Source organism: Pecten maximus, chromosome 3 (genome assembly GCF_902652985.1).
Source record: "Pecten maximus chromosome 3, xPecMax1.1, whole genome shotgun sequence".
NCBI lineage: Eukaryota > Metazoa > Mollusca > Bivalvia > Pectinida > Pectinidae > Pecten > Pecten maximus.
The window spans coordinates 22,799,334-22,824,694 of NC_047017.1; the positions used below are offsets into that span (position 1 = coordinate 22,799,334).

General features: G+C 34.1%; 2 protein-coding genes across 2 annotated transcripts; one reads left to right on the plus strand and one right to left on the minus strand.

Annotated features, from left to right (window-relative positions):
* Positions 1–1,388: 1,388 nt before the first annotated feature.
* On the minus strand, positions 1,389–10,537 carry LOC117323590 (cingulin-like). The gene is made up of 12 exons (XM_033878900.1): positions 10,437–10,537; positions 9,169–9,862; positions 8,700–8,891; positions 7,287–7,508; positions 6,834–7,043; positions 6,577–6,651; positions 6,090–6,281; positions 4,832–5,047; positions 4,380–4,589; positions 3,885–3,959; positions 3,434–3,649; positions 1,389–3,027 (listed from the first exon to the last, which is right to left on the minus strand). The coding sequence occupies exons 1-12, from the start codon at positions 10,488–10,490 to the stop codon at positions 2,816–2,818; spliced, it is 2,568 nt and encodes an 855-aa protein (XP_033734791.1). The 5' UTR covers positions 10,491–10,537; the 3' UTR covers positions 1,389–2,815.
* A 1,065-nt stretch (positions 10,538–11,602) lies between these two features.
* Positions 11,603–25,284, plus strand: LOC117322662 (interferon-induced protein 44-like). The gene is made up of 9 exons (XM_033877599.1): positions 11,603–11,659; positions 13,026–13,569; positions 13,731–13,789; positions 14,044–14,256; positions 14,596–14,739; positions 14,847–15,042; positions 16,733–17,037; positions 23,236–23,448; positions 25,117–25,284. The coding sequence occupies exons 1-9, from the start codon at positions 11,603–11,605 to the stop codon at positions 25,282–25,284; spliced, it is 1,899 nt and encodes a 632-aa protein (XP_033733490.1).
* The last annotated feature ends 77 nt before the right edge of the window (positions 25,285–25,361 follow it).

Consider the following 25,361-nt stretch of genomic DNA (forward strand, 5'->3'; position numbering starts at 1 on the left):
CTAGTTTATAATGCCTGAATACAATAGGACTGTTTGTAAGGTCACATTACTCTTAAAGGATTATGTTAACGTATAGAAAGAAACCATCACATGATATTTTGTAGATGCAGTTAAAAGATGGTGTGGTTCGACAGATGTTTTGTTCAGTAAGCTTATACTAGAAATGCCGTTCGTCGCCGATCTGTCCACCTTTTTAATTCCACTCTCTCGGCTCTGAATAACTAAATAGAGTCAAATACGATTTTTTTTTTTAACATATAATCCCGAAAGGGTGTCTGAATATTTTCTTAGGAACAAAATGCACAAGTAGTTTAGACATTTATTAATTCGCTTACGGTTATATTGTTACTCTTGTTTAATTCAATTATATATATTCACTTGTACTTATATTTGCTACGCTTCTGATATAACCTTATGATATTGTGTTTGCTATAGTATATATAATAAAATCTTTGTGCTAGTTTCAACTCCTGTACATTTTAAAATAACATAAACATAAATTGATATAGTTCAGAAATATTCTTGTTTTCTGTTATATGATCGATGTATGTTTAAGTTGTGTCGACATATAACGTCAAATTTTGTAAAACATTTCTAATTATCCTTTTACATATTCCGTTAACGAAATGAGTCGTTATTTTCTTAAACTACGTTCTTTATTTAATAATCTTACCTTAATATTAGAATTATACAGGGAAAGGATATGGTTAACTGAGCCGTCGAATTTTACCTAAAGGGTATAAATGCCAATTTTGACATTTTCACGATTAACTGTTTTCTTACGTCTTTATGAAAAGACCACAGTGAAGACGTGGATAACTAGTAATGTGAAGAGTGTATTACATTGTAATATGAGGCGCTGGGATTGTCAGATTGTTAAAGATTATTATATTTGTCAATACCGGTTAAAACATAATCGAAACCTTCGTTTCTAGCAAATAAAGAATATTATGACACAGATTTATCAAAGGCATTATATGTTCATGATATCCTACTGATAAACCTAATTAACCTTATTAATATGTGATGTCGTCTATTAAATGACATTTTCACTCCGACCTTTTATGAATTCAGGTAAAACTCATTTTAAACCTGTAAGTATAAATGAATTACCTTTCCTTATTATCCACGAATGATCAGGTTTATAAATACAGCCTTTACAAACTTATCATACTTGGTCATAACAGGTATGTCAAATAGTTCTTGCGCTAACAACAGGGTGTGCGATATCTTACACCACTATATACAATGTACTATCTGTAAGATAATGGTACGTCCGATTTAACTGTGCTCCTCACCTTCGATAGAAAGTGGTTAAATGTCGTTCTAGAATATCATCGACCAATTCATTGTGATAGCCATACTGCAGACAACAAAGAACATGTTGATCACGCTTGATTTTTATTAAAACCAGTACAAAACAATAAGGACGGATTCGGAAGGCAATGATAAGAACAATACGAGTATTTATACGTTACAGTATACTCTTGTATCATACATGATTTACATACGAATAGAATGTAATCAATTATATATACGGGAGTCAATAATGGCATTTCAACCACAAACACACACATGTACAAATTTTACAACTCACTGATTACTGTCAATCTCTTTCAGTATGTTATCTGGTGACTTCAACCTAGATGTCATGAATTTAAATAGTCAGTATTGTAGTTTTATTATTTAGCATCATTGTTTTCTTTGTTCCAGGGTTGATATGTGACGTTATTGCATGACATCTACTAGTGATACCCAGACTTTTTGGTGTTTTTTTTTTTTTAATTATTTAAACATGATAATGAAATATGTCAAATAATTTAGAATAATAGAAATGTCCACACGAATCTTATTACAACGTTTCATTAAAATACAAGCATGATAAGAACAAAAAAATGTGTTGATTTCTAATTAACTAGAAAAAAGTGCAAAAGGAAGTACCAAATGACAGGCTATTTTAGAGTGTTAAATTTAGCGTTTGAAGGTCAAAAATGCAAGAAAAAAAATCAATGTGCAGCAGTTTAGCTATTTTCCAACCAACAATTTCGATTTTATTGAAGATTGTTAGTACTTGTTTTAATAACAAGTGTATGTATTCACAACACCTGAGGCGACCCCCAACTTAGTATATTCTAAACTATTTGAGTGGGGTAAATTTTAATGAGTTCATTTTTAGTAACGTTAATAGCAAACGTGTTGAATTTTACTGTTCTATAACTAGCTAAATTGTTAAGATTTCACCCTGTTAAAATAGTCTGCCGTGTGGATTACAAGACGAAACAATTATATTCTAATTTTCGTAGAAACCTGTACTAAGCGGGAAAATTCTTTATATTTTATTATACTACATTTGCCTCAATGTAGCACATCATGAACTTCAATCACTTATCAGAAAGAACAATTATCGAACACAAGGAATTATAGAATACACAATCAAAAAACAGCAAAAGAGTAAAGTAAACCGCAACTTTCAATAGAACTTAAAGATAAAATGTTTACGACTGATTAACATATTCCGCATCATCAATAGCACCACTCATTTCACGGCGTGTGTAGTCATTCCTCACAATTAAGGAATAGCTATGTAGCTAATAGCTTTGTATACGAACGGTTGAATATATCTGCAAGAAGAGTCCACTATTGTAAGAGATCCGTACCGAAGTCATCTACCACACTTTATTCATATCAGGTAGAAATGATTAATTTGCTTTTTCTAAAACAGTATACACTGTATCACGATTGGTACCTGATAGAGTGCTTACACTGACACACAAAAACACACTTTTACCTGTTTGAAACTTAAGTCAGATACTAATCAATATTGCTTTAGAAGAGTTACTATTTTGTCTACAGCACTATTATTGATGTCACACTCGTACAGTTCATTGTCAGTGCTGAACGCCATATCCAGAATGCCACCTAGATTCTGTAATGCGTTTCCTGTTAAATTATCCCTCGAAGGTGTCATCAGCGAAATATTCTCCTGGTCGATATGATGTAGTGCAAGGATGTATGTGCTTCTGTTTCCTGAAAAATTCGTATTAAGTTGAACGAGAATAAGCAGTATTTATTCGGAAATATTGTGTTAGATGTTCCTGTAAATATGATTTTTCTGCATAACTTTTATATATAAAATTTCTGTTCAAATCAGGATCAAGGTTCAGAAAGAAGAGTTTTAAAATATTGAGAACTTTCTTTAAAGTTGCTCTGAAAAAGAATAAGCATAAGCGACTGATAATTAGATACACGTTTTTAAACCAACCTATGCGTTGTTGGAGAAGTATATCATATTTAAATTGGTGTGATTGGTGCTACAAAATTTCTAGCGTTACAAGTGTAACTGCCATTTACATTTGATTTACAAAATTGACATGTGTATTAAAATAACAGATTCATCAAGTAGAAATATTACGGTTTTGAATAAAAACTTTACCTTTGATTCCTTGTAGGGCTGTCTGGACATAGGTATTTAGAATTAGCACGAAGGAGGGGCCATTGACTGTATTTGTTGATGTATTACTTAACACAATGGAAAAGTCAATATTTTCTGAATTAAATCGCCCTTCAAGCGTCCTCGTCAGTTCCTTGAAAACCATATCCACCATAGTTCTGTCGATTCCACTACGATTTCCGCGTCGTAATTTCATAACTGTGAGTTGATGATATAACATTAGAGAAATAATTACTACACATAAAATATCTTATCAAGTTTGTCTTATGAAATTTCATATTACATATTTATTAATCATGACCAAGTTCAATTGGTTCAACATTGCACACTTACAAAATGACCAATATTAAACATATGTAGTGTATCCTCTTAATTACAATATACAGTTAAATATTCCATATGTTTGAACAATAAAGATACAATGCTCTATTACCTAATGATCTTCTTTCTGCTTGTGGACTATCTTCGAAAGCCTTCTTCATTTCATGAGTCTCTTGTTCTTTTATACCTTTGTGAAAACACGCCTTGCTATGTTTAATGAGTGACATGACATTGTTTGTGATCGAAAAGAGAAATTGTAGTGTGAAACGTGAGTAAATTTTAAAGGGCGCAAAGTATAGGGATTATATTTCACCATTTCTGCTATATGGAATATCTCAAAAACTTATAGTCATAAAGCTTGTACAAATAGCACGCAATGCATTAAAATTATTCAATATAAATTGAGAGGTAGTTACAGTAAAGCCTAAAATGAGTTAAACTGCAGCATACAGCTGTTTCCTCCTTCTATGAATCAATATTGATATAAAGACCTTTAGAAACTATTGATGAGAAGGTGCGAATGCCCATAATTTGATCACTTTCAACCGAAGTACAGATTATATTCTTAAAAGTGTTATAGATTAAATGAATTTAAACTTTGTCTTACCAAGTTCTTCTGTCAACCCTTCATGGTCTCTCTGTAATTCCTTCAAGGTAGATGACTTGTCTTTGTGAGCCCGACGTAGGGAGTCAATCTCTCCCCGGAGTGATTGTCTCTCCCTCTTCAGACGCGCTATTTCTCTTTCGTAATTTTCATTGTGGTCTCTCTCATATCTTTCTTCTTTTCGCATTTTGGAAAAATCCGAATTATGGTCATCTTTAGAAGTAAAAAGTGTATCGATTATTATTATCATTAATATCGAAACATTAAATATCAAGCAATCCGAGTTTTCAATGTCATTCTGTTTCAAAATAAATTCGGAAAAATATTTTTTTTTTAAATATGTCAAAACATAGCATCGACACGTTGACTCGAAAAATAAAACAGTATCTGAGAAAATTAATTATCTAAATTGTCTGTAAACTATTTTGACTAGACATCCTCACATAATTTCGTACCTTGTTCTCGCATGAGTCTATCTTTGTCTCTTTGAAGGTCTCTCATCTCTGAAGCCATCTCCTCGTTTGTTTTCTGGAGATGGTCGGTCTTTTCCTGAAGTGTCTCTCTCTCCCTGTGTAATTTTTCAATATCTTTTCTGAAAGCATCGTTCTCCTGTACAATGGTAGCACCGTGTTCTACCTTTTTCAGCCTTTCGCTGTTTTCTTTTGTGGATCCTTCTTAACGGAAAGTACTATTTTAATTATCAAATAACTTGTTATGTTTTCTAACCGGTATGTTTTTTTATAATCAATTGATATAATTATATAACTTATTTTACCAGTTGTAAAACTATATATATTATACACATTATACCTTGAGTGAAATATCCCAAATGTAACATTCAGTGTTACTTACTAAGTGTGACTTTGAATGTTATCTCCTAAGAGTGACTTCAAGTAAAACCGCCAAAGCGTGACATTCAGTGATACCTACTAAGCGTGACTTTGAATGTTATCTCTTAAGTTTATTCATTGGTTAGGTAAGGCATCAGTGGTTTTTGTACGGTTTTTTCGGGTCAGTCATGAACGTCATTTCCCAACATAGTCACAATACTACGAAATATATAGTTCCACAGAAAAGGAAAAATAGTTCTTTATTCAAACGTTTGAGTGACATAAATGACTCCGATCATTCACATATTTGTCTCTCGTTTTACGTGTTCAAAATTCCTCTGTCACCTCCCAGGTTTGTGATTGTTCTGTCATCATCTAGAGTAGGATTTCCTTGTCTCCGTCCAGGGCATGATGACATTGTTAACTCTTGAGGGATGATAGATAGCACGTGTTCGCATTCTGTCTAGTGTGTTAACTGAAGATACTTTTACAGGCGTCGGCAGCTATTTGTAGACAAATTGTAAACTTTGCAAAAACGATCTTTGAGAAAAAAGATAAAATTTCTACATATTTAGCATTAAATCAAAAAGAGACGAGACACGATAACATTTTTTGTTGTTTTTTGTTTGTTTGTTTGTTTGTTGTTGTTTTTTTAAGAAATGGTAAAATGGGACTAAAATAAGGACGCCCTAACTTGACGATGTGACAGATAATTCTCAAACCCGCGGGATGGCATTCTTGAGTTTCTAGCCTCGAGCCCGAATGTTAGACAATCAAGAATATCACCCCTCAGGTTGGAAATTTCTCTGTCATACCATCAATACTTATATATCCTTATATTAAAATCATATGCAATATGGCTGCCTACAATATGAAATCTTACCTACATCAACGGCCACTCCCTCAATATCTTGACCAATGTCAGACGTTGACGATACGTTGTCACTATTTTTCTTGTTTATCAACTTTGTTTTACCATGCCCAGTATGTCGGCCTGTCGACTGTACTTGTTTCTCATCTCTCAGGTAGTTATCGTCCTCATTTTCGTATCTACCTGCCGGCGCGTTCAGTGTGTCTGTAAATGTAATTCAACCGAGAAATGATACATGATCGTCATATCTTCCAGTTTTATGTGATATCACATAGAACGTTTTTCCCAACAAAGGCAAATATTATCTATTCGATACTATAAAGTTCAGCGTGAATATCGTTGGATTTACCCTTGCCAATTTTAATTTTTAGAATTAGAATTAAGCGTTTGACACAAACATATTGCCACATAAAAAACATTTCTTTGTTTCAGGTTTGCTTCAGAATATAACATTAAACCATCTAAATATGACAAGAATATGGATATAGCGATACATTACCTAATGATCTCCTTTCCAGATGTGGAACATCTTCCAAAGCCCTTTTTAGTTCGTGTATCTCTCGTTCTTTTATACCTTTGTAAATACATAAATGACTAAAATAAATGAGTTAACCGACCTTGCGAAAGGTATTTCAGAAACATCTTAGTAAGAAACGTACAGGAAATGTCTTAAGCATTTTAAGCTGAAAGTAGATTATTATAAGTGTTGTTATCAGAAACATACCAAGTATATGTAATGGTCATTATTTCTCTTACCGAGTTCTTCTGTCAATCTGTCGTGGTCTCTCTGTAAGTCTCTCAAGGCGGATGACGTGTCATCATGAGCCCGACGTACAGATTCAATCTCTCCCCGAAGTGACTTTCTTTCCCTCTTAAGACGAGCTATTTCTCTTTCGTAGTTCTCATTGTGATTTCTCTCGTACCTCTCTCCTTTTCGCTCTTTGGAAAAATCCGAATTATGGTCGTCTTTGAAGTATAAAAGGGCAGATTATATATTATGTGTTGACAAATTGAAAACATTCAATAGCTTTCAATCGGAGTTATACATGTCCTAATATTTCAAAATAAAATGGAACAAAATCAGGATAAAAATATACGTAAGATACGTTAACTCGAAAATAAAAATATCTATAAACAAAAATAAATTAAAAAAATTATTTGACATTGCGTAAACTGGTATGATTGCAAAAACCTTAAATGATATCGTACCGACTTCCCGCATGAGTCTATCATTGTCTCTTTGGAGATCTCCCATAACTACTGTCATCTCCTCATTTGTTTTCTGGAGATTGTCGACCTTTTCCTGAAGTGTCTTTCTCTCTCTATGTAACTGTGCAATATCTTTTCGAAAATCATCGTTTTCCTTCTGTACAATTGCAGCACCGCGTTCTCTCTTCCTCAACCTTTCTATGGTTTCTTCTGGCGTGGAGCCTTTTGCAAAATAGGAATCGGAATGGAATAAAAAAAAAAGCTGTACTATTATATTCTTAAAGCCATATACTCACGAAGAAACATATATCAATGTCAACAGTTCGAGTTTTTTTTTACAGTTTTCGGACTTGATACCTACCTAACAGACTATCGTGAATCAGAAACTGAAAGAAAATGTGTATTTTTGAAAGTATACGGGGAATTCCCAAAAATAATAACTGTGGCTGCCGGACCAAGTTTCTCTGAAAATAAATCCCACAATGCAACGGCGGGTTTTTAAAGTCCATACAAAATGGCGGAACGCCGAAAGCGTGGCCCAGGGAAAACGCAGACAGATTCTGCAAATCGGCAAAACCGGAGTAATTCCTTAGGAAAGGAAATGATTCGTTGGAACTTAGCGAAAAAAGAAAAGGGTATAGACTCGAATTCTGATTTTGACGGTCGTCTATTGGATTGCTGGTTAGCTTTTGAACATTGTCAACTTCACCGATCTAAAATTTCATCGATGTTGTGTTGTATGCATATTGCTATATTTTAAAATTAAGAATTTAAATGTAAATTATGTTTGTTTATTTTGTTCAGTTATTACGCGAATATTCTGTTAATATGTTTAAAGTAAAGCATTATTAGACAAAGTTCGCGTATGCTCGATATGTAAACAACGGCAATGAGTGTAGTTTATGTGCAGTGCACGTTATTATAGCTTCGTTCTTGGTTCCGTGACAAATCTCGCGATAAATATAAATGCAGCGAGTTATTTTTATACACTGATGTCTCAAGGACTCCCTCGGTTAAGCGTCCAGACCAGTGGTCATTTTAATGTTAGGAGAGCGTGAATGAGCATCTTGGATTGCCATTAATACAGGAGTGCAACTAGAATTACAGGTTGTTCGGGAGTATGTGGCTTTACTAAAAGTGTAAATCACGTTAATATTATTAAAAATGTAATGGTATAAATGATGTACAGAGTACGACTGACTTGTGATATCTTATTAGTACGATTTCCTAATTACAGAGGTTTTCTTTTGTAATTTTGGTGAGTCCCATCGAAAAAAAAGATGACCCCATGACTAAATATCATATGAGTCCCAAACACAACATCGAAATGAAAAAAAATTAAATTACTGTTTCATCAGCTCACTGTTAATAAACATTGGTACTTCTGTTCTATTTGAAATGTAAAACTCTCACCGACATCCACAGTATCGGACCCTATATCCTGATCAATGCCAGGTGTTGACGATACGTTGTCGCTTTTGGTTTTGTTGATCAACCCTGCTCTGTCATGTCCAGTATGCCGGTCTGTCGTCGGTACTTGATTCCGATCTTTCATGTCACTCCCTTCCTCATTTGCGTATCTACCAACTTGTGCGCTCGAGGTGTCTGTTATACAATTCAATCGACTTATAATGTATTATCATCATATTTTCCATTTTTAAAACTAGAAGATTTTTCAAAAACACAACACTATTAATCTTTTAAGCAAAGGTTTAACCAATATTTGACTCTATTCCGTTTGTTAGCAAAGCATATAACTTCGTAAATATGTATATATCTTATCGGTTCATCCTTACTACGTTAATAGTGAACGTTTTTCTTTTCACCTAGAATGTATGAAATGTAACCGTAAATATTGATTTAAAGCAGTACAGACACATACACGATTCGCTGTGCATCACCCGTATGTCGGCCGCTTCTGCTGTTTCTCTTCTTGTTTTCTCCTCGTTGAGTAACTGACGTTGTTCCCTGACATCATCCTCGCTCCTCTCAATATCCTTGCGCAGTTGTTCGTTACGACGTTCGCTTGAATCAAGGTCAGATTGTAGACGTTTGTTTTCGGTTTGATATCGTCGCAATTCGCGTTCATACTTCCCAGTTGACGAAGCCTTACCAGACGTAGTTTTTACCTTTTTTATATTTTCATCTCTTTCACTCTCCAGCTTTTTCACTTGTTGCTTCAAATCAAAGAGCTGAGTCTGTTTTTCTAATAATTGATTTTTAAACGATTTTTCTAATTCCAACAGTTGTTGAGCATGGTATTCATCCTGTGTGCAAAACTCCCCTTCACCGTTATCTTCTGTTTGGGAATGTTCCAGTTGCATAAAAACTTTAGTGATCTCATTTACGATCTCCTGGCGTTCTGGTGGCAACTTTCTATAGTTTAACTTCTTTTCTGACGTATCCTCCCTAGAATGCAGTTCTTTATATTTCGAATCTACAGCACTCTTGCATGTTTCGCATAATACCTGCTGAAACGTTGTCTTACCTTCATTTAATGCAACAGATACGTTATCAAGTTTATGTATATTTGTATTCAGTTGACTGATATTCTTCTTAACCTCAAGTTGTAGGTCCTGAAAATATCAAACATTACATAGTATATATATAGATAGATAGATATCTGCTTACGATCAATATGCAAGATGTAGTTTGGTATAAACTGCTTCACAGTTTTGTCATTAACATGATCATTCATGAGACCTCAGATAAATAGATATTTTTGTATATGCAAAATATAGTTTTGTGTAAACTCCACACAGGTTATGTCATTTGAATAATCTTCTGATATCTTAAATTTTAAAAGACAATCAAAGAAAATAGATAATTTTAAGAACACTTTCAAGTGTCCTCAAATTCGTGCAACGCCAAAGTGTATACCATGTAGAGTAAGAGTAAGTTAAGTTTAGTAATTTAGTAAATCATTTCAACTTCTGACCAAATTTTCAAAAAGCTATATAAAGTTTAACTCATAAAGCAATAAAAATAACATCAAATCAATACGTCTTAAATACGCAGAAGGTGTTATATATATATATATATAGATTTGGTGACTAAAAGTCCTTGACGAGCAAATTGCAATTGCAATATGTGAATCTATAGAAGTTGTTTAAAAGTAACGCTAACACCAAATCTAAGACTTAATATTACCTTCAATATAGTCGTAGCATCGGCTTTATGCTCTGGAGACCAGGATAAGTCCATTTTCTCAATCGTAATTCAGATTTTTCAAATAGTTATTGACTGCAAACCTACAAGTGTGAATTATGAATTATTTCAGCATTAATACAAAAAAAGGTGTGGATTTTCCTAATTCCTAAGAGAAAATGCATAAAGATATACTGAGAAAAACAATGAATACAATCAACTATTTTGTGAAGTGAAGTCACTGAGAAACGATAACAAATATATATGTCTCTGTGGTGTGTCGGATGCCATATAGCTTTCCAGGTTAGATAAGTACATTGGTATGGACTCACAGACACAGTCAAAATGTCCTCATATCAATAGAGATCAATTTCAAGTCAAAATTGTCCGGTCAAATCGACCTGCAGAGAGCAAAACAGTTAATTCATGTAAAGTCAAGAATTTTTTTTTCTCTTTTTAGGTCTGAATTTGACCTAAATCGACATTTTACCTGGGTAGGTCCTTTATTGAGAGTAAAGGTGTTGTTCAATTATTTATCACTATAATACAGAACGGTTTTGTAATCATTTTTTTTATTAAACGCTGTGTTTTTTATTTCTGTGTTTATTTACTTCCTGGTTATTTTTGATGCAATCGTTAGTAGATCATAATACTGTGAACTAATATATATAATAAATTCAATGTCTGTTTATGATAGCAGAAGAGTGATCTGATTACCTTTTCCTTGTTCAATGAATGCCATGCACTAGTTACTATGCTTCTCAATACTGTTGAATAATAAAAGCAAATACCTAGCCTAGCAGTACAAAATGACGAGAACGCTTTGACCTGTCAGAGCGCAATGTTATATATAGTTGTACTAGCTATCCTTCAATCGATATACCACAAATGTGTGCATTCGAGCATGGTAATATAAAGCAGAACCAAGGCACGCAGTGTCACTGACAACAAAGACGCCGACACTGTCAGGACTTTTAAAAAACCCGTACTGAATGGGAAGTAAATGAGTGTCGCATATCCCTGACATAGCGTATCCCACAAATGTAGTCAAAATAACAGCTCTTTAGTAAAGCACTTGGTAGACACAACTACTTAGTTATACTTATTTCGTTATAAAACACTATATTCTATTACTCAGTGTCTTTATTAGAATTCTGTCTACTGGAAAAATGATAGATAAAGATATACGGGAAAGTTTCCTTGACATTGATAAATCAGCAAAATGTGTAGGTTATTATAATGTGATGTGTGTTTAAAGATGGACTTTCAATAACAAGTTATACTTTTCCTGTTTCGTTTTGTATTCGTGTCTAAAAATATAGCCAGCTAATAAATTCACTGTAAGTTGATGTCCAGGGCCCCTCGGTATTTCCGTAAATCGTCACCACTTACCTGTAACTAAAATAAGCTATTTCAGTAATTCTGTTATTTAGAGGTAACACTCGTTACCATTAAGACGTGTATGTAACAAGGGTGCAGTGTAAGTTTGTGGTGTTAGTCAAACTACACGAAATTTACTTACTTGATCTGCCTATATCGATTTAAGTAGAATTCTTGTTTCCGAAGACAAGAGGAGACCGTCGTATTAGATTCTACTCAAAGGTAACGCCATCGTGTGGACTCTCATAAGGGGAGACCATCCAGTCAAATGCACATTCGTAAAACTACAAATCATCGCGTGTGTTGAAAATGGGAAGAAAAGTTTGTGTGTAATTGATATCTTCACTTGTTAAGCCATGTAACTGTGTATTAGTCTTTGCTATATAAATCTTAATACAGTGAATATCTTCTATTGCCTATTTATATCTTTATAATGAAACATATAATGCTTTATATAACTCAACACATTTGTCAAATATCTGTGTTGGTATCAGTGTGTATACATGTGCATTCAAGGTTCGATTACCCTTATATGTCTATCTATCTGATAGTAAAATGGATAATGGAAAACGAGGGAAAAGTACCTAGAATGCATTTTCTTCAATATAATCAACGTCTGTTTGTTTGTTTATTTGTTTGTTTGTTGTTGTTGCTTTTGTATGCATGGTATGTGTATAAGTGGAGTAAAATATTAAGCGGTGATTTTATTTAAATTGGAATATCTTTCTTTCATTTTGTGATATGAAGTCTGGGTATTCCGGGTTTCGTTTTCGTTGCGTAGACATGTTTGTACTGTATCTAAAAATAATACCTGTATATACGATTGCGTATGTGGTAAGCTTAAATTACAGCTCATTTTAGACACAGACGCGTTTACACATACATAGAATACAAAACGAAACTGAATATGTTATTATTTTAAAATTTCCTAATTGTGTTTTTTGTTTTGTTTTGCTCTTTTTTTTCTTTTTCTTTTTTTTTATTTGCAGCACATATCCATTAATATCATTCTTTTCACATCATACATAATAAAATAGACAGATGAGTCATGTCTTACAATTGTTATTGTGGTGCGTACATTGTACACGGTATAAACATACAAAACAATATTTATGTTGGTGATGTACACTTAGTTTCATTATCACTTCACTGTAGCATAGTTCATAGACTGAAAGCACTAATACTACCTCATTTGTGTGCATTACTCTTCAGCCAAGAAAACTAATCAGCTCAGTACGAGATGCCAAATTTAACAGAAAAGGAACAACAAATATTTGGGAACTGATCGGTGACGGTCCGAAGTCCTTCACTAAGCTGTACAGTTCCAGGGAGGACGGAAGTGACGTCGTTGAGTTCCACTCAAGATGTGACAACAGGGGACGGACATTGACATTAGTGTACAACTCGGCGGGAGAAGTTTATGGAGGTTACACATCCGTAAGCTGGCAATCATATTCAAATAAACCCGTCTACGACAATAAAGCGTTCATCTTCGTTCTCGCCAACCAGGAGGGAACTGCTCCAATTAAGTTTAATATAAAGAAGCCTGAATCCGCATTGGTATTGGATGGAGGCTGTGGACCAATTTTTGGAACAGGTCCAGACATCAAAGTATGTATGGAGAAGGGAGATGGCCGTAACGCACGGCTAACAATTCAACAGAATCCCGCTAGCTATGACCATGAAACGGGTTCTCTGGGTTCCTATCTCAGCCGTGATGAACTTGCCAGCGAAGTTGTGGTATACCGTGTGGAGGGTAGGATTCCAATATTAATTTGAACTCAATGTTTTATATTCTTTAACAAACAATTAATTGATGAGGTATCAAAATGAGTTATCTTTGTAAAGATAGTGTTTCCTCACGAATCATTTAGTTGCATTTTAACAAATCAGTATAGGAGTAATTTTTATTTTCAGATGTCACTATGAAACTAATGGACCGCCAATGGAGAACTGAGCCGAGGTTTGACAGGGAAGTAAGCAACTTAAACGTGTCCTCGTGTAGAATTGCTAAATGTTTATATGTATGGGATTAGGATTACAACATTTGTATAACATGTAGCTTATCCGATATCTTATCGAATTGAAATGTAACCACTGCATTTATTTAATGCCCATTACGAATCTCGACGAGTTCTGGATCGGTCGTATCTACTTTGGCCTAAAAAAACTGATAGCCAACAAAGGCCCGACATCATACTAACTTATACAACTTCTTCCATGTTGATAGCACCTACAGAACTTGAAGGAGGAGGTGGAACTCTACTGGCCTCTACGAGATATGGGCGTATCTGAGGACGCATTACGAAATGTTAACATCCTATTTGTCGGACCAGTTGGAGCTGGAAAATCGAGTTTCCTCAATTCGGTAGAATCCTCCTTCCGTGGTCACGTGACATTGACTGCTGGTGCGGGAAGTAGAGACAAGAGTGTAACTTCGGCGGTAAAAATCATTTATTATCTTCTTCTTTTTTTATATATATATATATGTACTGGTTATTTTTCACTAGTAACTCTTCCATCTTCTTATATCTGGGATATCCCTTACTGTAGCTGAAATGTAACGTGTGTTTAATAGCATAATATAATCACTGTCTATACCCACAACAATTTTTATGGTAATGCGTAACAAATGACCATATTATACTGATGAAAGATTAGTTTCATACTTCAAGGGGACGTTTTTCATCTGCATTTTAAGTCTTTATTTTGTCTCGAAGTCTTTGGTTTGGATTTGAAGATTGCTTATCTTGTTTAAAGAGACGTTTTATTTCATTTTCAGTTCCGGAGGTATCCTATCACAGCCTCAGACAACAGAAGGTGCTTGAGGTTTCAACTGTGTGACTGCAGAGGACTGCAGGACGGAATCGATATCACAAAGGATATAGACTCCATTCTAGAAGGACACATGCCAAACAATTACGTGGTCAGTATTGTATTTGATAAATACTTACCAAACTCTATTGCATTTATCATTTGTACAACAACTATGCATTATTGAATAATCTATTATCGGTTTTTATGTACTCATAGATCAACACATCTTCTGCTATGAAAGCAAACATGCATGGATACAAACAACATCCAAGGTTGGAAGACAAGATCCACTGTGTTGTATATGTCATCGATGCCGATAAACACAGCAACCATGCCGACATCCATACACCCTTCATCACTGATAATGTTAAGAAGCAAATGAAGACTATTCAAGAAAATGTTGACCAAAAAGGTACCTGTAGTACATGTATTTTGATTCATTTGCATAAAATACTGTCTGTAGGCCTTTATGAGTAATTACTTAACTTTGCTTTTCAGGTGCTTTTCCTAATCCATTCGATACGAAGACTACTATCCCTGTAATTAATTAAATACAATTAAGAATGGAATACATATCTTCCTTTGGCTATATTTATATTTTCACTTCGCGCCACGTAATCTGCAGGACCTCCCGATAGCGCCGGCTCATGGCCTGCTATGCAACACAGAAGCAGTCTCGAATGCGACATTATTTGGTTGGTCACAGAAAACGAAGGCTCATTATATATGACAATGGAGGACACAAGTTTTAGGCCATTTTACCGCCAATTTTCAAGTCAATGTTTCTCTATTTACTTTTATCAGAATTCGCATCCTAAAACGCCGGTGCGATAATGGAATTATATATTTCAAGAACATCCAATAAATCCAGCACTAATCCGTGGTAAAATCCACATTGTCGCACTTTTTCTCGGGGTCTGAACATCCAGGCTATCAGACTGCATTGTGGATGCTGTCACAGGTGTTCAGTCTTTTATTTTGAGTAATATATGTCATCAGTAAATGACCGCAACACTAAATCAAGCATTCATTCACAATATAAATAGCAATTAAACGATTGAATTTATCATCAATATAAGTACAATCTGGATGACAGATAAATATAATGGCGCACGTCATTATAATCTAACAAGCGTTTCACTGTTATATCTGTGTGTATATGTACATTTACTTATGTTAAACCTCTTTTCCTTAAATAAATACGTTCTATATTTTATCCATTTTCTTGTATGTTCCTTTGAAAGAATATAATTTTTGAATCAACTTTCTTTCCTGTTGATTTAATTGCAACCAATCTGACCCATAGTACAAAGCCTTGACATGAATATGATCAACATACATTGTAGTTCCTAAATGACGTCATAGTAACGCAATTGTTCTCATAACCCTCACTTTCTTTGATTCATTCGTAGCACGTAGCCAAGCATTTCCATAATGTTGATCAAAATGACATAACGATCACTTGATGCGATCTTGACTGCGTATATATGCCCATAGATGCAGCCCAGTACAAAATGTAAATATAACCGTATAAGATCGGGATATAAACATATTTAAGAATGTATATAAATACTTGATTTTTTTAGTTTTGTTATTCACTGTTGTCCCGTCGGCCATGTGCTCAATTTTCTGAAACCGGGCCCCTGTGTCTTGAGTGACCAAATGATACACTTACTATACTATTAATACTGCGCATTAAATTAGTATTTACAGGGAAATGGTTAAAATTTGATAATGAAGTATAATTAATACTGCCTGGGCGACGAGAATAGCTGACTGACTAGTGTTCTACTACTGTGCAAACATAGATTGTGTTGATATAAATTAAAGGACTGATTATCAATTGTCTTGCTTACATGGATTGGTGAAGGAATGTGATCCTCGTGCGAATTGTACATGCACTGCTTCGCATTTCATCTGCACGAGGTTCACTTCCCTTAATCACTCCATGCAAGGAACATAATTGACAATCAATACTTAAATAATTGTCGAAATCCAGAAATTGCATTGTACATTAACATAATAACTAGACAAATTTTTAATGGAATTTCATTTATGTATTTATGTATCCCGGGTTAACATTTAGATGTGATTGGTTTCAGGAATTCCTCAACTGATCTTACTAAACAAAGTGGATACAGCATGTGATTCGACAAATAAGTCCACGTCTGAAGTCTTCCGGAGTTCCGCGATTAGACAGAGATGTATAGATGCTGCTGACTGCCTCGGTTTACCTCCGATGACAGTAATGCCAATGAAGAACTATTTCATGGAGCCTTCTACCACTGACGACATCAGTATCCTTGCGCTGTTCAACATCCGGCAGATGTTGCGAGCAGCAGATAGCTTCCTCCGCATCAACCATCTCGACGAACTTCGGGCAGATAGATATGAAAAACTTGTCCACTAGAGATGAAGTCATCAAAGACAAAACAATGGTCTGGACGTGTTAATTGGATCTTAAAAAACCCATTGTTTTAGACACCTTGGTATAGAAGTGACAATCGTTACCTGGACTGTAAGAGATATACAAAATAATACAGGTACTTTGTATATGGACCTATGCACATGTTAATCGAACTTCGAACATTACTGACCTGGAGGTGAATCTAGTTTCAATCCGTTACGTTTGAGGGCAGTATTGGTGTTTCCATCTTTATTATTTTACTGAGATTAAGTTTCGTCTAAGAAATAAAGAAATTGCCGCTGTAATGCTAAGGGATAGTTCCATTTTATGGAAATCTGCTACGGTAACTCATTGATATGTTTTGGTTTTCAAGAATATACTTTTAGGTCAGATGCATATAGTAAGACTCTAATCACAAAATGACACAATCGAAAACCGCTTCATACAGATTCGATTTAGATAGTATCCATTGTCTCCTCATTACTTGCTTATCTTGCCGTTCAGATGTACATTTTTTTCATTTATCAAAAACAACAGAATAACGTTTCGATTACATTTTGATTACATTTGCTAGGGCGACATTTCTGTTAATAGGTATTTCCTCCGACTTTTCCTACATTAATGGAGATAGGGATTGTCTTTATTCTCTTCATATGGACGATAATATATGCATGCGAAAGTAAAGTTTTTTTTTGATAATGTCAAATCATATCAAATCATAATCTGAGATAATAAAATGCACATTATATCGTGATTAATGTTTGGTTTACTTTTTTGGTGCATGCTTGCAATTATGCTTTAAGATATCACAATACCTATTCCCTGTTCCTTAAAATGTTCGAATATGCGGACAAACTGGTTCTCGTGTATTAAATATTATATTTCAGGCATATATCGTGACGGACTTGCATATATTATTATGTACTTAAACTCCAAACATAAGTGGTCAAACATATATTAAAGAAAACAGTATATTTGTCTTTTCGATATCTTTCACAGAACGGCCCAAAGAGAGTTTCAAAAATGGGGTATATTTCTGAGGTTTCGTGGAATTTCCAAAAGATCTATTTCCCCGAAGTTAATCGTCAATTCAGATACATTTTCTATTTAAAATTATTATTTGCTATATGTCTTATTTTCGACTCATTTCCAGGCATGTAACATAACACAGTCTTTACCATAGGTACACGGGAATGTTTTTTTCAAAACTAAGGACATAGATTGTGCAAGATTGATTTATACATTTGCAAATTATTTATAATCAATTATTGTAATGTTGTACAAGAAGCGAGTTTATACAAACGTGACATGTCCTATATTGAGAATGCTTTTGCATAATTATAGTTAATTTTAAAAATGTTTTTGCTTCAAAAGCCAAACCTCTATTAAAAACTTTCGTTTACGTGCACCGAAGAATACAATGTGCGAATATGTCATTATGTTGCGTTTAGTAAAATTTATATTTTGGGTAGGGAACCATTCCATGTTATTTTTTGTCAGGCTAATAAATATGTTATATGTCATGATGCATTTTATTAGGATAAATTTTTTAAAAAAAAATGTAAAATTTTACAAAATTTCTTCTCAGATTCAACCAATGATCATGATTGATAATCACAAAAACACCAAAACAGACCACTTCTATTACCATCCTATGTACAGCGGGATCATACAATCACTGACTATTTACAGTGTCTCTTGTTAGTTGAAATGTGCAATTATATGGTATATAATCATAATTGTTGTTTTAACCTTTACAAACTAAACTGGTGCATAAATACAGCACGAAACGGTTAGGGCTAGTTATCTGTATTAATTGTTACTGTATATCTATATGCAGACGGACTGAGTCAATGTACATGTCTCACAACACTACTCATGTTCTATTTGAAGTTCCTTAAAATGGAAATAAACAATTCATACATTTAAACTATACAGAAGGTACACAGAAAATACTGACTGCAGAATAGCTTTCATAATACCACACCGTACACCAGTAATCGAACATGTTTGAACCATATCCTGATTTTGGGGGCCACATGATGATTGAATGGTCCTCACGAGAATTTTCTTTTATACCAACGATGCCTTTTACATCGCAGACTTCATGATCAGCAGTAACAGGTCAATATATGATACCCTGATTTCATCAAATGGCAACGAATAACTTTAAGAATTATCTTGGCAATCTGTAACTGCTGAGGTAACAATCATGCGACAATGATTTTTAAGAGAACATGAAAATTCATACGAGTGTGCCATTATTTCCTTTGTGGCGAAAAAAACCCAACACTATGCCATTTGATGTTAAACGTGTAATGGACATTACCGACGCTATTATCGACATTCCATGCAATTTTCACTGATAATGTTTACAACCTTATGATATTAATGTATCAAATAATCATTTCATATGCCTTGCAATTTTGGATTTGTTGATTGATGACTATTTTTTGTCGATTAGTTTTTTGACGTAATTTGCTCGGAAGACATCAGTGTGTAACCGACTGGTATCTCTAAATTCGACTTCTGTGCGTATGCTGTGTAATGGTGGTGGACGTATCTAAATATACTGTATAATCTGTATTGCTAACTGTTAATTTTGTTTTCTAAGGAAACCAATTCCTTCTTGAATTACAATGTATAACAACTGAACTATCCTGACACTGTCTCGGTAATCATCAGACGTCGGCCATAGGTTTGGTAATGTTAAGATGTCATTATGTCAGATTTTGTAAAAGTTTGAAGCTTTTGTCTACTTTTAGTTTTCAGTCCTAGTCCCAGTTTCTTAAATATTAATTCTACATAATTTTGAAATTTTAATGACTGTCAATTTCACGATCTGAAGTTGATGACAAAATGATTTTGTTTTATCCGGAATTTACAAACATGTAAGGAAGGTTATGTGAACTATAAATTAGATTTTATCAGAATTGAAATTGTTAACATTTCATTTAGCCCTTGATTCATCAATGGTTTCATATACATTTATGTATGTGCCTAGACAAATTAATATTGCACAACCATATTCTAAATGTTTACCTTCAATATTTAGTAAGCTTGAAATATCTGCTGATATTCATTTGATAACAGTTTACAATCTAAAGAGATTCGTATGAATAGATTAGGAGTGGTATTATGCTGTACTTCTGAATTTTGTCTTGTAATTTTGTGCTTCGATTTATTAGTAAGATTGACATATAAACTTTTATATATTTTTGTGATTATTGATGAACGATATGGCTACGCCGAGATATTGTAAAGCATGCATTTGAAACTACTGTAGAGGTGGTAATAATATATATACATACCTAACGGATTAATGATGTAAATTGTTTAAACTGTTTACATTTTTGTTATGGTTTAATATTCTGTTACTTTTAATTACATGGTGTTATGATATAAGCAGTTAATTTGATATTACCAGAACAAACTAGTTTGGTGTCATTTAAATATGTATTATCATTTTGAATCTCGAGCTTGATAAAATGATCCTGGGCTAAACTCGATATGTCGAGCTGTATATCTTAATAATAATTATGTAAAAACGTCTTAATGATCTGTTTGATAATTCCTTGTTTCATCTTTCTATGGAAGAAGTATGTGTGGTCCACATTGACATTCAATTGCTGTTGTTTTTCTTTTACTTCATTTGATTGTAGTTTTCAAAGACTTTTGAAACACTTTAAGATGCAGTCTATTAATCTGGTCGTTACCTATTTCGTTTACATTTTCCTTTCATGGTAAGTTTGGGTAAGCCCAATTTTTGGGTGGGGATATTTTAAATGTAGATTATATGGATGTTTCAATGTTGCGTAATCGTAGGGACGAGGGGGGGGAGGTAACTTCAACTGTATAAAGCGAGATTTTGCTTTGAATTCAGATAATTGTTTTGTAGGGTTTAACGTCCTTGTAACATCCAGTATCATATGAGGACAGAAGATATAAATAAATGACCTGAAACAAATCAGACGTGGTGTGCTCTATTCTATCAGACGAACATCTCAATAACTAAAATATAGCATCTAATGTATATCGTAGCTTAAAACGAAAGTAGGAAACATAAAAATAAAGTGGGATTGTTTCAAGCTAAAACGAAAGTGTCATATACTGCGTATGATTGGGTAATCGGATATATCAACAATGCTCTGATTGATTGATAAGGACACATAATCGATATCACGTGATAACATACTGTAATTTATACCACCATCTGAAGAATTGTCAACTTTGGTTTATGCTATGGGAACGTGCTGTTCCAAATCAAAGATAAACATATTGGATAGTGAGTCTGAATCGTTACTGGAGGGAGCCAACCATGGCTCGACTCCCAGAAAACGTTCGAACGCCAACGTATGTAAGGAGAAGGAATTCAAATGTCAGCAGAATACCTACAGTTTTAACACCTGTGACGTGGAAACACATCCTAATGGGAACGGTAGGGAATCAATTTTTATTAACAATTAAGTAAGACTCATCTCGCACTTCCATACGGACTAACAAACTTGAGTATGAGTTTCTGTAACTTGTTTCGCAGTAAATCTACGATTAACACATATCGGTTCGAACGGCTACACCGTTCAACGTACATATTGTTCTGCAATTAATTAAAATTCAGTATTTAGTGATAACTCTAAAAGTAATAACAAAAGATGCAGATTGCCTCATAAATTGACTATTTTACTTATCCATACATATCGAGAAAAAAGTTCGTGTCGATACTAGAATTTGATATATAAAAAAAACTTACCGACAATCTGTCTAGCGCTTTTCCCAGAGCAGCTTAGCTCTACCAGTGCTAGACAGAGTGTCGTTAAATTTTGATTGTTTTTTATATATATCGGCGAATTGATTATCGACCGATTATTAACACATAACTATACTGTTCGTTACTTGTCTAACTGTGTAAATATTCTATATGAGATCGTTTGTAATTTGCTGTTGTCTTGATAAAGGGCCAGATCGCCTCGTCCGTATTGTGGTTATTACTACATGACCAATATACAAAATGTAGATACTAAATTTATAGTCTAAGTATAATCTAACATGAAAATATGAGAATGGTAAATGTTACCGGTTTTTTTTCATCGTCAGAACTCATACAGGAAATATCCAACCAGGAGTGGAGACTTGAGCCGAAATTTGACATAAAAGTAAGCCCTTCAATTTTTTTTGTACAAATGTTAAATGCTACCTCAAAATAGTTACCGTTGAATATGCAAGAGTGGCACCTGTCTAGGTCTAAATGTATGTTATATAGGGATATATTTATATTTAATGTCTGGGTAATTCGTATTTTACAGGAATAAGTATATATTTTATATCTTGGAAATGTTTGTTATATAGGGAAAACAATATTGGATGGTAAATATGTGATTCATATCTGGTCAGATGTACCACCTCAGCATACGTTATTAGTAAATAGGAGATGACCCATGAAATATTACATGGAAATGAAGTTTTTATACTGAATCATTAGAGATACAATTTAGTCTATGGTTAACTAAATGTAGAATATAAAAAGAAATTCCATAAAATCCCAAGCATCTTGTATGACTATTAACCATAAGTACCTTGCATAAACGGCATAAGTGCTGTCGCTGGCTGAGCAGATCTGAGAAGTCAGTCGAAATTCCGCGCCTTTATAAACTTTGGGAGTGATCACGTGATCGAATCTGACCAATCAGTGTGGAAATTTGTCGGCAAGGTTTTTCTAATAAACGAAATTTCAAATTATGAATCCAAATAATTTCGCTAAAGGACAGAAATTAATGATGTTTGCGCTAAAGTTGTAAAAAAGAAATCGACCGAATTAAAGCCCAAGCAAAGGACTTTAAAATTTACATTTGAAGAGTGTCTTTTATTTATCAACCTGACCTAGACAACTAATATCAGGTATAGGATCAAACATAGTTGTCGTCGGTTCCTCAGCGGGATTTCCCTAGGGTACGTATGACTTACATGGCTAGAGATTTCATGTTTTAATAGCAAAATGAAAAGAAATTTTCTTTGTTATCATTATATCGCTGTCGGTAGTGGAAATACAAATATATTTATGACAGAAAGTCGATATTAATATTGATCGAAAATGATCCGTATAAATGTAGGGAAAATAGTTCTATCAAAATTTTGATGGAATGGCCAATTTATCTTATCCTCGAAACACACCAGTGAGTAATATATCATTAATGTTGATAGTATTTACAGAGCTTGAAGGAAGAGGTTGAGGAGTACTACCCACTAAGAGATACGGGCGTGTCTGAGGACGCCTTACGACATGTAAACATCCTTTTTGTCGGACAAGTTGGTGCCGGGAAGTCCAGCTTCGTAAATTCGGTAGAATCTGCCTTTCGTTGCTATGTGACCATGACTGCTAGTGCTGGAAGTAGGTCAAAGAGCTTAACGTCAATGGTGAGCTTTAGCCGACAGCGTTATACATTGCGTCGCATTGCGGCGATAGAGTCTACAGTACGTGATCACGTGATATCAATTGCCAAAGCCGAAAGTAGAGACAAGAGCGTGACTTTGGCGGTAAGATATTATGTTACTGATTTGAGTATCTGAAATAGCATTTATACTACATATAAGCTCGCTAAGGTAGCAGTGTATAGTACAAATGTCCAACTCTGAAAAATAAGGCACATGTTTTAGATATGTAAACATAGCTGTCAAACCCTTCATATTACCGATAATAAAGTATACATGTATTTGTAATCCATACAACATTAACAATTTCAATACAGCTCTGAACACATAATTAATCCTGTTATAACATATCCTGTACATCAAGTTTTTCCGCAATCTTACTGTGATGCACCATTTTTAAAATAAATTTCCGGTGCAAACACACTTTCAGAAAATACGGAAATTTAAAATCCGGGACCATTTGATTTAGTTTAGTTTTAACAAATGTGAAACCTGTATGCACTACTTCATAATTCATATACCAATAATAGTGTATATTCATTTATTTTTTTATTTTTATGCATATAATGATACAGGAGTTATATGCTTAACACAGAAAAATCAACCATTACCAGACAGTCTTTCTGTGGTCTGCTACCTAATGAACAATTAATGAAACGATTTGCATACCAAACCGTGAAACAATGCAATCTATATATCATGAAGAAAAAAGATTACATTAGCTGATAGCTATTTATTCTTGAATATTTCATGCAATGTTTTTCCTATAATGTATTATTTGATTAATTTAATAAATATCATGACAGCAAAGAAAGAATAAACATAAACACTGGAGAATTCACATCAGGGAAAACAATTGGCCGCTTCTCATATGTGCGACATGATGAGGTAGTGCATCAGCCATAATCTTTCCCGCTCGTAAATGACGTAGTATCAAACCATTCGGCTGCCCTAGCTTACTAGTATAAGGGGTCGTTGTACATTGCCTTGTGCGAAACAATCAGAAAACACTCGTGGTCGACATAGAAGGACGAAACAGTTGTACTATGAAATTTGATTAATTTTGGCTCTACTGTAGGTATCTTTCAATATGGTTTTTAAGCAGCCAATATTTCGTCTTTTATTCAATCCTTTGAGATTACAGGTAGTAGACACTGCTCGTGGATGTTTTAACCCCAGAGTTTTGCGTATCCTGTATGTCCTGTCTTCATTCATTTGAATTATGTTCGTTTAATTCCAATATTGAAAATCATGGGATTTTTTTCAAAATTATGGAGGTTTTGCTTTTCCAAATCCGGATTTTGATATCTTTCTTGGTCAGTTCAATCTTTTTTATGATCCATGTAGACTCTTAGCATCAGTGACGAGTCCTTGAATGATGAAACATATATGTATATTGTATGATAGAATTTTGGCTCTAATGTTTTGGTCCTTAGCTTTACATAGCGTCCTAGATGGACGGTGTAATAAGTTATGCTCTACTGTGTCTTACACTCGATTTATTTCGAATAGTGCTAATGTCTTGTTTGTCTTTCGTATAATCCTTTATATTGCCATGTCAATTTTCATATGTATTGGTATTACCTTTGTTCGCTTTATATTCTACCTATATATGCCTATATGTGAACTTGTTGTAAACTTTTCTTTTCACAGTTCCGGAAATATACTATCATATCTTCTAAAACCAGACGACCGTTGAGGTTCCAACTATGTGACTATAGAGGGCTGCAGGACGGCATCGATATCACACAAGACATAGACCATATTCTGGAAGGACATATGCGAAACAATTACGTTGTAAGTTCCGTATGTGACACATAATTATAATGTACCTATCATGTATCTCTCTTATTGGTCTAAACCTCAGTGCATTTTATCACTTACAGCTTTGTGTTATT

Excerpts from the sequence above, each read along its gene's own strand:
- LOC117322662 (XM_033877599.1), top strand. The coding sequence starts at position 11,603 with ATGATAGATAAAGATATACGGGAAAGTTTCCTTGACATTGATAAATCA. Across the intron at positions 11,660-13,025 it reads TTGATAAATCAGCAAAATGT|CCAAGAAAACTAATCAGCTC; the intron begins GTAGGTTATTAT and ends ATTACTCTTCAG. Across the intron at positions 14,257-14,595 it reads ACAAGAGTGTAACTTCGGCG|TTCCGGAGGTATCCTATCAC; the intron begins GTAAAAATCATT and ends TTTCATTTTCAG.
- LOC117323590 (XM_033878900.1), bottom strand. The coding sequence starts at position 10,490 with ATGGACTTATCCTGGTCTCCAGAGCATAAAGCCGATGCTACGACTATA. Across the intron at positions 8,892-9,168 it reads GGTGATGCACAGCGAATCGT|ACACCTCGAGCGCACAAGTT; the intron begins GTATGTGTCTGT and ends ATTGTATAACAG. Across the intron at positions 6,282-6,576 it reads TCTGGAAAGGAGATCATTAG|ACACACTGAACGCGCCGGCA; the intron begins GTAATGTATCGC and ends TTACATTTACAG.